The sequence below is a fragment of the Denticeps clupeoides genome, chromosome 11 (genome assembly GCF_900700375.1).
Source record: "Denticeps clupeoides chromosome 11, fDenClu1.1, whole genome shotgun sequence".
Taxonomy (NCBI): domain Eukaryota; kingdom Metazoa; phylum Chordata; class Actinopteri; order Clupeiformes; family Denticipitidae; genus Denticeps; species Denticeps clupeoides.
In genome coordinates this window covers 20,320,555-20,334,297 of record NC_041717.1, presented here as the reverse complement: position 1 = coordinate 20,334,297, position 13,743 = coordinate 20,320,555, and the positions used below count along the sequence as shown (strand labels likewise).

The window sequence follows — 13,743 nt, the reverse complement described above, 5'->3', positions numbered from 1 at the left end:
ACAAGTTTCTCTCTGGCTGGAGGGTTGTGTATCTTTTTTGTGTGTGTGGGGAATAAAAATATCCCCCAAACAAATGTAATAATGCAGCATAAAAGGCTTCTGAGCAAAATAAAAAAAAAAAAAAGGTTAAACGTACTGTGCACAGAAATTTCAAACACAGGTTTAAGATTTGCTATTCCAGTCCGGTTTATAATAATAATAATACTAAAAATCATACTCGCAGAAATAAACAGGTGTCCAGTTGAAATTTGGCCGAGTGAAACCCAAATCTGCCCTCCGTACGAGGAAAAAAAGAAGCCGGCAGGAAAGCATTTGCATAATTTCATTTTGTTTGTGTGTGTGTTGTGTGTTGTGTGTTGTGTGTGTTGTGTGTTGTGTGTGTGTGTGTTGTGTGTGTTGTGTGTGTTGTGTGTGTTGTGTGTGTGTGTTGTGTGTGTGCGTGTGTGTGTGTTGTGTGTTGTGTGTTGTGTGTGTTGTGTGTGTTGTGTGTGTTTGTGTGTGTGTGTTGTGTGTGTGTTGTGTGTGTGTTGTGTGTTGTGTGTGTGTGTGTGTGTGTGTGTGTGTGTGTGTGTGTGTGTGTGTGTGTGTGTGTGTGCGTGTGAGATATAGAAGACTGGATCTGCGGCGGCCTGGAGGGTCGAGGTGTGGTCACTGCTTGGAGGGGAAGGGGGCCGCTCCGAACGGGTCCAGCTCCAGAGGAGGGGGCTGTTGAGGGGGTCCAGTCTGGACCGGCAGTCCGGTGAACGGCACCGCCCCAAAATCATCCATGATGTTCCCGTCCCCCAGAGCCTGGTGTCGGCCGGCGTCCGGGGGGTGGAAGGGTTTGGCGCCGAACGGGTCCAGCACGAAGTCTTCGGCTGCCGCCGGCTTGTCCTTGGCGTCTCCGACGGCGACGCTGATGTTCTCCTTGGAGTCGGACGCGCTGAGGAACTCGTTGCTGCTCTGCGAGTCGCGGCGGCCGGCCCTCTTGTGGCGCCGCGCGCGCTCCGGGGTGCGGAAGCTGGCCTTCCCGGCCTTCCTGCCGCCGGTCGGGGTGCCGTGGTGGCGCTTGCCTTCGCTCTCCTGCTTGGCGCGCCGCTGGCGGGACGAGAGCTTCTGCAGGCTCCGCTGCTTCAGCCGCTCCTGCTGCTCCCGCTGCTGGTTGGACGGGATCTCCGCGTCCGGCCGGCCGGGCTGGAACGGCGAGAGCCCGAACGGGTCGCCGGGGGACACAGGAGGGGTCTGGCCAGCAGAGGTGTCCCCGCCGCGGCTCGGCCGGGAAAGGTTGCAGCTGAAGGGCGCTTTGGTGAAGACGTCGAACTCCTCCGGCGGCGGCGCCGCCACCGCCTGGTCCTGGCTGGCCTGCCGGAACGGCGCCTTGGCGAAGATGTCGGCGGAGCTCTCCGCGCCGCCGCTTCTTACGAAGGGTACGGCCCCGAACATGTCCACCTCGGACCGACCGCCACTCCCCACCAAGGAGTCCAGGCTCCGGGGTCCCTCGTCCGCGGCGTTTTCTCCCGGCGCCCGGCTCGCCCGGGGTTTGGCCTTCCTCTGCTCGTAGTCAGAATCCGAGCTGTGCTTGTCCTCTTCGTCCTCCACCTCTTCATCGGAGTCCATGAGCAGCGGCCGCTGACCCAGGTTCTCCGGCTCCGCGTCTTCGGGCTCGCTGTTCAGCCCTTCGTCTTCCTCCTGCTCCTCGTCCTCGCTGCTTTTGGGGGACGGGGGGTCCGACTCGAAGTCACTGTCGGACTCGTCCCCCGCGCGGTGAGGAGCGATTGCGGGGGAGCTGGCACTTCTCTTTACCGGCGTGGGCTCTTTGGAGGAGGAGGACGAGGACAGCCGCCGAACACAAACGTCCTCAAAGGCAGCCAGGACGGCGGGAGCGATGCCGTGTTCTTCACCAGTCGTCTCGGAAGCCTGAACACTCACCCCTGCAACACACACACACACACACACACACACACACACACACACACACACGCTTAGACACCAATGCCACACACATATGCTGTCCACCATACCAAGACATAATGGGAGCGAACCATACCACTTCTCTAAAGCAGGGGTCACAAACTCCCCCTCCACGCTTACCCTCATTTAACACGCCCGATTCAACGCAAGAACTATGATGGGTCAGCAAACAGGAACTTCCGGCCTATAGTACCTAGCCATTCCATATGATTCGCTGCTTTTAAATTGGTCTCAGCGAATGGTCAGTGTTCCGCATGTTGTAAATTTGTTTTAGAAAATGTCCATTTTTTTTCAAATTTGGTTTGCAATTCTCGGCCACCGTCGAACAGGCGATTCATTTTAGTTATTGTGAGCGAGATGCGAAGATGGATGCTGAGGGGGTGGAATGGAGGTAAGTGTCTACGTGTCGATTAGGTTTTTAAGCACGCTCATTTCCCCACAATTCACATTCCCTCGTAGTCTCGTGCGCAAAGAAGTCGTGTCGGGTCGGATTCCGCCGCGCTCAGGACAACTTTTTAGGCCCGATTACAGCTGTAATCTGGAGAGAAGAATCCATGTTGATGTCAGCAAGTTATCTTTCCCCTGTTTAAAATCACACGTTATGGTATTTGACCGAGAAAAGTGTGGGCGCAGCCCCATGCAAAGTAAATGCTCGTGGCTGCGCTGTGAATTTGCAACATTGACTGTGAAATTGGGAGTAAAAAAGTAAGTTCTAAGGAACAGATCAGTTTTTAATTTCTCGGGTCAGAAAGACCCCAAGACAGATGTTCGAACAAAGAGGTCATCCAAACCGCAACAAAAGAACGGGACAGTAATGGCTTTATCATTCTGGATTTTTCTTCTTCATAAATAGATAATCTGAAATACAAATTCCATATAACCCCCCCCCCAAACTCACTTTTCATTTCTGATTAAAAAGGGTCAGAAGGGTTTGTGTAAAACCCGCAGCGTGCTTCGCTGCCTTCGGCGGTGCAGATGGGCCGCCCCTTAATACGGTAAGGGTTTACGGATGACAATGAAAGTCTCAAGGCCGGGAACATGATTAGTGCTTTGTTCCAAATCATGTAATGACGCCTCTTAGCTCTTGTAAGTTCGGTTACATGACAATGGATGTATTAAGTTGAAAGCTGGATTACCAAGGCTGCTCCACTTGGGATTTCCCAAGGTGCAACATTGATGACATCTCGGGGGGCATTTTCAGCGCGACACAAATCCCCGCCGTTAGCGCGGCATTGAGACAGAAGGCGCAAAAGAAGGAGGACCGCAAAACTCATATGGCGCCAAAGCTGCTTTCTTCCCGGGGACCTTGGCCTCGGCCGACCCGTCCTCGTGGCCTGAGACCAACTGTCCATGTTAAACGTGTTGAATGAGCGTTGAAGCAGCTATTTATGCTTGTTTATGCTTGTTTTTGCGATTTGGATCCATTTATATTTGCATTCGGATTATATTCGCATGCGTACAGTTTTGTGCGAAGTGGAACGGTCGCGGGCCTATTTATAAAAATTTCATGTGGCGGTTAGGAGAGCCCTGCAAGACCCCGTGCTGGGCAGACAACTCAGTCAGCGTCCAAAAAAACCCTCCAAACTGGCAGAGCCGGTGGCGGGATTAGCCAAGAGCAGCGGCGTATACGAATATGTGAAGGAGAAGGAGGAAACCAAAAAAAAAAAAAAAAAAACCTGGACTGGCAAAGATGTATAATAAGTAATAATTAGAATAATGAATAAAGTGGAAGTCTGAGGGGGCTTTGTACGAAGCGCAGACATGTGGTGGCAGGACTGCCGCACTACGCAGCATCTGTTTGGGTCGAGCTGCCTAGATTTACACGTGTACCCGTGCCAGCCCCCTCCGTGCAGAACATGCACCAACGGCAACACAATAGGACTTCTTTAATCACGTAAGGAGCATCGCGGCCGCCGCGATGTTCTTTTTTTTTTTTTGTGGAGGTGGGATTACGTTAAATCGGCAGCCTGGTCCTACGCGCGCGGTGTCACCAGGAGGGGGAGGGGGAGGGGGAGGGGGGGGGGGGGGGGGGGGGGACGCGAGCGCAGAGCAGATTACTCCCTGGTGCAGATATGAACGGTGGAGATCCAGAGGTTGTCATCCAACACCGCGCGGCCTACTGAACAAGCAGAGGCGACACAAGCTCCTTATCCAGAGCGACTTACAATCAGTAGTTACAGGGACAGTCCCCCCCTGGAGACACTCAGGGTTAAGTGTCTTGCTCAGGGTAGTAAGTAGGGTTTGAACCTGGGTCTTCTGTGGGGCAGTGGTGGCCTAGCGGTTAAGGAAGTGGCCCCGTAATCAGGAGGTTGCTACTGAGCAAAGCACCGTCCCCATACACTGCTCCCCGGGCGCCTGTCATGGCTGCCCACTGCTCACCAAGGGTGACGGGTTAAATGCAGAGGACAAATTTCACTGTGTGCACCGTGTGCTGTGTATCACATGTGACAATCAAATCACCTTCATTGCCTTCTGGTTTATAGGCGAGTGTGTTACCCGCTAGGCTACTACCACCCTGCTACCATCCTGACATGGATCCTCGGTCGGTCTGTTGAAGCGGTAGCGATCTACGGTAGGATAAGCACTCCAGACCTCTGAAGAAGGTGCAGCACCTCATCCGGGGTAAAGCCGCTGTCCAGAGCACCGCAAAGCTCTCTGTGCTGGTTGTAAAAACATTTTTGCTTTCAAATATTTTTTGGTTTTGTTATACTTTATTAATCCCGAAGGAAATTGCTTCTCTGTATTTAACCATCACTCTTGGTGAGCAGTGGGCGGCCATGACAGGTGCCCGGGGAGCAGTGTGTGGGGACGGTGCTTTGCTCAGTGGCTCCTTGGCAGCTCGGGATTCGAACCGGCGAACTTCTGATTACGGCGCTGCTTCCTTAACCGCTAGGCCACAATGCTCCACATACTAAATGTGGAAAAAAAAACGCAGACGTTCCTCTAAATTTGGGTTCTTCACTGCATCATGCTGTGTGGCATGACTTTCGGTGACATTTACTGAACTCTACCGAAGGTCCTGATGTTTGCCGCACACCCAACAAGGATCGTCGGCGCTCCGTGAGCCTTGTATAGGGGGATGAAGCAAACGAGCAGCAACCTCCAGCACCGCACCAAATGAACATTTATGATCTGCCGTCGTTATGAAAACGGCACGTGAGGACGAACACGCGGTTCCTCCTCCGCTACACCAGGCATTTACACCAGGCTCGTCCAATTAAAGCTTGAAATCAGCAGCAGTCGCAGCAGAAGCAGGAGGTGGGGACGCTTCCGCGGCAGAACAATGAAACGAGGGACGGCACGATTTATTGAAATCGCCAACGTTCTCCGTACTCTGGCTAAGTAAGACAGCCAAAAACTTCTTGCTTGTGTGGTAATAGTGGTGGCAAGGTGTTCAAATAAGCCTTCTCTTGCAACCATGGAAGTTAACAACAAAATCGAGCCCAAATAAATATAGATTTTGAATATATAGTTTTTATTTATGTTTTTAGCATTTTGTTAAAGAAACACAGTTATACAGTATGTTACAAGGTTGTTTACACAGTTTCTGTCTTTTTTTGTGTGTGTGTGAACAGAGCATGGTATACAATGCAAGCAGCTGCACGTGTCGGTGCATCTTGTGGATATAAAGGTCACTGCTGCATGGCGACGCAGCCAAATTGGATCATGTAGGAACAGGCAGTTGCAACCGAGCGCGGCTGAGACACGCGAAGGCCTGAATTCACAGTGACATGAGCCCCGGTGACACCCAGCCCCCATAGCGTGCGGCACCCACACCCCATGAGCGAGAGCAGGGCATGAATCACATCGTAATAAACTATCCGGTGTCCCACTCAAACAAGATAGTTTTGGGTGAATGGCTGTCTTACTAAAAAAAAAAAAAAAAAAAAAAAGCGAGGTGGTCAGAACTTCGTGGAAATTCATGACGTCATGAGATGGAAAAAGAGAAGGTGCAAAGAACCCAAACTCCGGGATTCTCTTGGACTTTCTGGCGGTCAACTTACCTCTGGCAAAGAAAAAGTCAAATAAAAGGAGTAGAAACCTGCCGAGTGAGTTGGCAACATGGACGCACCTCGACGTGCCCGCGAGGTGGCAACTCCAGAGCAAAGCCTGGTCCCTTTTATCCAGCCTTGTTATTTTGCGGACGGAAATAATTAAGGATGACGTGACGCGGGAAGGAGGGGAAGACCGTCGGATTCGTGCTCCCGTCTCGCCGACCCCGAGCTAAGTGAACAAAGCTGCCAGCTGGCAGCGCGAAGCTGCTTCACAGTTTTATAATATGAACGAGGGGGGAGATATATATATATATATATATGTGTGTGTGTGTGTGTGTGTGTGTGTGTGTGTGTGTGTGTGTGTGTGTGTGTGTGTGTGTGTATATATATATATATATATATCCATGCATGTGGTTGAATGGAAACCAGTAGAAACAGAATCGGTGCCAACGTGTGGCATGCTAGCGCTCCGGTGGCGCGCCCGCTTCTGATTGGCCCTTTTGTCAATTTTTACGAAACCAAGGCTAAACGACACCCCGGCGACGTGTCTGGAACAGACGGTCATAGTGCGTTTGGGCCTGCCGCCGTACCGGGCCAACGTTTGCGGGTGGTAAAGAAAAGTTAAAGGAAAGCAGAGCGCAGTGAGGTCTTTCTGAACTGCGACCCCAGCCCTTCTTCAGCCATTCTCTTATGATTTTTCGTTGCCATTTCTGCATGAGTGTTTTTTTGTTTTGTTTTGTTTTTTTTAAGAATAGATTCAGGAAAAAGAAGCAGAAAGCGTGAGATGAGAAGCCAGAAAAAAAAAAAAAAAAAAAAAAAACATAGCCAAACGTTTCTTCCCAACATGGACTTGGCAAGGGACCGAAGGAGGAGTCAGCAGGAGAAAGATGAAGTGAAAATGCATGGGGTGGGAAGAGAGAAAATAAGAACATTCCTTCAATGGCTCCTCAAGGTGATTCATGAAGTTCGGAAAAGAACAGGAAAAGGTCGTCTGCAGCAAGACTAACTATTGCTATTCAAAGGTCTTACAGCAATATATGGCCCCAGATACAACATTAACATTTTATGAACAGCGTCTAGTTAACGTTCCTTTAGAGAACCTACTGTTCTCGTAGAATACATTTAAATCTACCTAGAATAAAGGAAGCTCCTCTGGGACGGGATCGAGGATGGAGGAGATTGTTAGTTGTTTGCCGGGCCAACACATGACCCTGATCAGGACACGTAGGGGGGGGAAAACAGGGCGAGAAGGGGGCAGGGTTGAGGGGAAATCTGATCTCCAGGATGGGACAGGGTGTGGTGGAGCGGTGCAGGGCGGGTCTTCGGACGGGCATCTTTAAAACTTGCCTGCGTTGGACAGGAAAGGCACGGAGCCGAACAGGTCCTCGGGGACCAGCTGCGAGGGCGTGGGAGGCTGCGGCTGATGTGCACCGCCGTCCACGCTGGTCACTCGCTCCACCGGCTTCTCTGTAGAGGAGGTGGTCACGTTAGCAACGCACATCAGACCAACTCAACATGCTCTAATCGAAATTCTGGGACTACTAATTAGATGGGTCGTTTGTTTTTGTAATTTCATTCAAAAAGTATTCTGATTGATTTATAGCTAATAACAAAAAAAAAATTTACATTTTCTATTACATTTTCACAATTCAAAATCTTTTTAGATGAACTAGTATAAATTAGTGTACTTTTGTCATTCTATCTAGGGAAGATAATCATAAATATACATATATTTTTTTAATAATAAAAAAAACCCTAAATTAATAGCTAAATACTAATAATGGCATCTAAAAATCAATTTTGCAACAGTGGAGAGGTGTGGACACTTGCTTGCTCTCAGAAGATCAAACTCTCGGTCCAGCAGCTCGTCCTCCGTGAGCTTGGAGAAATTGTCCTCGCCGAACGGGTTCCAGCCAGACATGTCGAGGGGATTAGGGGCCGTCGTGGTGGGAGAGACCACGGCCTCAGGGCTCGGGGGAACTGCGTTTCTACGGCGGGAGGAAGAGAACGGAACAGAAGAATATCTCTAGAGGCGGCCACAATAAGAGCGACTCGACCGGTTCTCGAATCGGGACCTCGCTGTCCCCCCTCACCCACACCCTTCCAGCCTCAGTTTTCATCAAGTCAAAATAACCAACTTATGACCAGTTGCAGCTGGGAAGATGAACGGTGTTCTCGGACACAGACCCCAACACCCGAGCCTGGAGGCCAAAGCAGCTCAATCCAGGAGCAGAAGGCTCAAACTGGCTGTTGAAGGATCTCGTGTGCCTTGATGTTTAATGGGCGGGGGGCTGATGGAGATGCTCGGGCCAGGAGCGGCGGGTTACCTGGGGTTAGTGAACTGAGGCTCTGCCGGAGAGAGGGCGGTGTGTGCGCAAGCAGGCACGCCGGTGGGGTGGTAGGAGCCCAGCGGATTCTGGATCTCCAGCGGGGAGGTGAGATAGGGGTGTGGCTGTTGGGCCTGTGCTTGCTGCTGCTGCTGCTGCTGGTGGTGATGGCCAAAGGACTGCTGGTAGTGTTGCATCTGCATAGGGAGGGTACGTCCATTAGCTGGCGGCAGCAGAGTTACGGGCAAGAAGCGGCGGACGAGAGGCGGTGGAGCACGAGCTGAGGATGCTCACCAGGACGGAACGGTTAACAGAGCTGTGCAGTGTTCATACCCCCCAGCGAGTTTACTGAAGCAAAAATGCACTAGACAAAAACATTAAAGGTACGATTTTGTTGTTATTAAGAGAAATTCACTTTTAAGAATGTTCAAGCTGTCTATTTCTTGCCGGTGTATAGACCAAATCGACAACTAATAAACCAGATTAATGAATGAAGACGGGAGAGAGAACGGCTGACTTGACGTCTTCTCATTTTACAAAAACCCAACTGTAACAATTTCAGGTCTGAAACGTTATTCATTCACCACAAGCCAAAGAAATGATGTCTAAACTTGCACAAGATTAAGAATACAAGCTGATTAAGTGTCATTTGCGCTACAACTTTGCTGCTTTATTGTTCACTACTTGCATTAATTGTTGACTCAGATATGCAAATGGATCAAACAGACCCTATATGCCTACAAATGGTTTAGTTAGCTGACGGATAAAACTGTTAATTGACGAAACTGGCGGATTATGGTTCTGCGGGAGCCAAACGCTGACACTCTGATTTAAGGTTACAGAAAAGGGAACGCGTACAAAAAAAAAAAAAAAAAAAAAAAAAAGAATTATTGTAACCGAAACGATATGCATATGACACCGTGGCCTCCGTAATTACAAAACTCTCTCAAGCCGCCGCTGTCGGGTGCCGAATGCACCGGGGAGTGTAGACTTCAATGACACAGTGACCAGAGCAAGGAGACAGACTGAAGAGTGACGGTGTCGCGGCATAAACCGGCCCCTCATTGTAATTGCCTCATATGTTGCGATTTAACACAGAGAGGCGCTCGATTTCACCTCCCTCGTCCGATCCCCCGATGGCTTTGCCTGGAGCAGATTGCCTCTGAAATTAAACAGATGGTATCCATTCGGTGGAAAAAAAAAAAAAAAAAACGAGAAAACGAGCTAAAAATTGCTGTACCGCCTTACCGTTATGTATTTAGCGGAGTTTCAGTCGGCAACGTTTCCACATTTACTGCGGAAAGGTTTCCAAGCAGCCACTGACAGATTTGGCTGGACCGTTTCAGTCTTGGACTTTGGGTGAGTTTGGCACAAAACCACAGTCGCTATGCGAGGCCAACTCAGCTTTTGGATCCAGGCTTCTAAAATCCCAAAAAATTTTAGAACGGCGTTGACAAAGTGCTATTTGAGGAGGACCTACGGTCACATGGCCCCTGCGGGGTTTGCTGGATCTGAAGTAAACAGTCGCGTGATTGACAGCAACTTGTTTTTGTCATCGCTTCACTCTTCAGTTTCATTAATGTCTCAGACACGCCATATGGGAAAAGACTTCGGCATCCACAGAAATCGATGATTAAATGAACGGACGTGACACGTCAGTGTCAGGTAAACAAAAAGAGGATTTATTAATTTATTACAGTATTCCAAAGAGGCAACTTGCACATGACACCAGTTACTGTCGCAGGCTGCTTCTCCATATGGGAAGGAGCTGAGCCACCATTCTACCCACATCACTGGGGACTTAAAAAAAAAAAAAAAAAAAAAAAAAAAAAAAAGAGCCACGTGACCAAACAAAGTAGAATTTCAATAAACTGTACAGAGTTTTACTTCATATTCATTTAGGCCTGGGCGATATGGCAAAAAATATATATATATATATGATATACTTTCCCATATTGAATTATTAGACTTCTTGATTGATTTTTATAAAAAAAAACAAAAAATCTGATATTGCCAGACTGAAATCAAAGACACCAGAGATAATGAAAACAGTTTATTAACATATAAAACCATAATTATCGCTGCCCTCCTTGGCTCCATTTTCAGCCATTTGACTCCCTCTGCCATGATGCTCCACTGAACCAGAGCGACTTACACTGAAATCTGATTGGTTTACTTAGAAAAATAAGACTTTTGAAATAAGAAAAAGAATCAATTTGCGATAATCAATAGAGATCATATAAATCGCAGAGCCCTATATCAATTACACATATATTTAAACAAATCAGTTTAAAAGGGTGACACATTCTGCAATTCTTCAGACTAAAGACTGCTATAATATTTAAAAAGTGTTAGACCGTCGAAAAGATACACAACTCAATTAGTGATACCTAAAAAAGAATTTCATATGGTGTGGGGGCCCTTCCTAGAGTATTTTACAAGCCTTCAGCCGCAGAATCCGACTATTAGTATCACCCAGTAAAGTTCCAGAAACAATATTTTCATCTTGTTCTTCTTAATTAATCAATCCGGAATGAGGATGGGGTTATTATGTGGAAAGGTTGGGTTTAGAATTGCACACGTTATTATCTAATTGCAGTTGCAGTAGCACAGTGGGTAAGACACCGCCTATGAACCAGAAGACCCAGGTTCAAACCCCACCTACTACACCATAGTGTCCCTGAACAAGACACTTAACCCTGAGTTGCCCCATGGGGTCTGTTCCTGTATCAGTGCGATGTGTGCGTGTATAATAAACAATATGCGGCTGTGATAAATGATTCCTTTTTATCGGCCTTGTTTCTACACAAGAAAATTTGATCATCTTCAGAATAATAATGGTCAAAAGATGGAACCTTGATGTACGCCCGAAACATTAACAGTGAAGCTAAACCTAAACACGAATTCAACATAGGTCGTGCCAAGCACAGTGATCAGCTGTCAGGAATTAAGCACTGAATAAATACATATACACGGTACACACACACACACACACACACACACGGTGTTGTCATAAGCGAGGTTAGTTCCCTGCATCCTGCACACTTACCATGGCTGCGTAGTGGGCCTGCTGCTGATACGCGGGCTGCATCATGAGCTGCTGCTGAAGCATTTGCTGCTGGAAGGCCTGTTGGTACTGCTGGAGTGGAGGCCATAATAATAATTTTAAAAAAGTAAATCGAGAAGATTAATATTATTCCACCAAAGATCACATACAGACATGTACAATTATATTCTTGCCATTTTAAAAATGTGTTGCACCGTGAAAATACCGGTTACAACACAGATATATATATTTTTTAAAATGGTATAAGAGCTCCATCTGTCTACCATGGGTTGCCGTTACAAGCCTCCATCTACAAGAGCTATTTGGAAGAAAGAAGAGTGGCTTTTTAGTGTAAAGCAAAATCCAAACTCACCCCAACTATCTATTCTATGAGTATAGTGCTAATAAAGTGCATGAAGACTTGTCCCAGGCTTTACCTGGAGGTACTGGAGCTGCTGTGGGCTTGGCTGAAATTGCTGCTGCTGTAGCTGCTGTTGTTGGAGCTGCTGCTGATGGAGCTGCTGCTGCTGCTGAGTGTTCTGATGCTGCTGTTGGATCTGCTGCTGCAGCCGTAGGTCTCCTGGTTGGATCTGTTGCAGCACGCGGTTGGGATGATTGCTGTTCCCGTGGAGTGTTCCCTGTGGCTGGCCATTCCCTTGAACTGGAGCTGGGGAACAACGTTTAATACCAGGTCTGGGATTTGATTGGGATATCGTTATAAATAAATCATTATTTATTTAGATCTTGCAGATGTACATAATGACTATTTCAAAATGTGTTAAAAATGAATGAAACTTGATTGATTAACCAGAGCCCCTGGAACTCCTCCTCACCTTTCTGTCCATTACTGACCATCGCTGGGGGGACAGTCATTTTCACCGGAGTGACAGAGTTGTTGTGCATGGCTGGAACAGCGTTAGCAGCTTTGGGCCTCTGGCGAGGAGCGATAGACGTCTCAGTGGGACCCACCGAGTCGGTTATCCTGTGGTGGGTTTGGGGTAAAAACTGTGTCACTGATGCGCAGGTCAACTAGTTTCATTATGAATGGCCGAACACGCTAATGAACACAAATGATGGTATTTGCACTCATCTCTACAGATTACAAGCTCTTTTTCGCTGCTACCTGGCTTTTGTCATGTTCTTCTTAGCAGCAACTTCACTGGCAGTCAGGGGCTCGGGAAGAGAAGTGGGGATAGGCGAGTTCTGCAGGAAAAGTAATCCACTCGTTTCTCATTAGACGGATCGATTAAGGACAAAACAGAAACAGAACGTGTTCAACGTTCTTATAAAAACTAGGAAAAGACTTACAAAGAGGTTTGGCACCGGACACTCCTTTCCAGCTAACTTAAAGGCAAAGTAAGAAACTTGATAGACGTCGGGCCTCTTCTCCTGATCAGGCTCTAGCATATATCCTGAAACACACAGTTTATTCGGACTCCTGTAAACCATTTAAATAAAAACACACCTGGATTTGAACTGAAACGGAATATGCATTGTGAACGCAGCGCGCGACACAAGAAAGCCACCAGGAGAGGGCGCCACTGGCTTGTTGTAGAGAATGAACCACACAACCACACAAAATTGTTCCGTGTATCGATCAGAAACGTTTTAAAGGGAAAAACTAATACATTTGCGCGTGAAATCCCAAGAACCCTTTGTCACAGTTCATTTAGAAAAACACATCAATCAGACACGCAAACGTGTGTGTAAAGATGTGTAAAGTATACTTACTGATTAAGCAGTGCAATTTAAAAGAGAATTTGGAACTATCCGGAACAGTGACGGTTCCGTCACAAATGGCGACTTGACTCTCCCCAAATGGAAGTGAGAAGAAACACAGCTTGTACAACAAGCATCCAAGTGCCTGAGGAGAGAGAGAGAGAGAGAGAGACATTTACATTCATTCAAGCACAACCATATAACACATCATGCAAACCTCGCCTCATTCCAACAGCATCCAAACTACTCGACGTGCACAACGCGCCCAACATGACACTCTCCGACCTGAAGTTGTGAGCATGGTTGTGTTACTGGTGCGGCTGCAAAATCTATCGGCATTCTCTGATACCGCCGCGTCTTTGTGCAGGTTGGCCACAGTTATTAACTGGTGAGGACTCGGGGTGGGAAATAAGGTCTCAGATCCAAGGTCAGGGTTAGGAACTGTGGCACCTCCGGAAGTCTGAACCGTCATCAACGCCAACTTGAGGAAGGAAATGCGTATGTGTGTGTGTTTCACAGGACGCTTCATTCCAGTCCCTCTCTCTCTCCCATAATCTTCTCCAGTCACCACAATGTCATTGTGCAACAGCAACAGAAGCGTCTCAAAATGAACCCAGTCGAGTAAACAAATTCCAACACTCAATCCCAGAAGCGATATAACCAATAAAATTAAAATGAATCTCTATCCATGTGATCTGCACTAGGG

At 47.9% G+C, this 13,743-nt stretch overlaps 1 protein-coding gene across 2 annotated transcripts in view; it reads right to left on the bottom strand.

The window, feature by feature from the left end:
* Window positions 1-541: 541 nt before the first annotated feature.
* bmp2k (BMP2 inducible kinase) overlaps window positions 542-13,743 on the bottom strand; it is a 33,010-nt gene continuing 19,808 nt past the window's right edge. The window contains exons 7-16 of one of the 2 annotated variants that reach the window (XM_028995403.1): window positions 13,050-13,182; window positions 12,627-12,730; window positions 12,442-12,521; window positions 12,152-12,300; window positions 11,756-11,985; window positions 11,322-11,411; window positions 8,273-8,469; window positions 7,776-7,933; window positions 7,293-7,412; window positions 542-1,910 (exon numbers count right to left, since the gene is read on the bottom strand). In XM_028995403.1, coding sequence (XP_028851236.1) covers window positions 649-1,910; window positions 7,293-7,412; window positions 7,776-7,933; window positions 8,273-8,469; window positions 11,322-11,411; window positions 11,756-11,985; window positions 12,152-12,300; window positions 12,442-12,521; window positions 12,627-12,730; window positions 13,050-13,182 — 2,523 coding nt within the window. In that variant the 3' untranslated portion in view covers window positions 542-648. The remainder of the gene's footprint in view (window positions 1,911-7,292; window positions 7,413-7,775; window positions 7,934-8,272; window positions 8,470-11,321; window positions 11,412-11,755; window positions 11,986-12,151; window positions 12,301-12,441; window positions 12,522-12,626; window positions 12,731-13,049; window positions 13,183-13,743) is intronic. The other variant, XM_028995404.1, reaches the window with a different exon arrangement.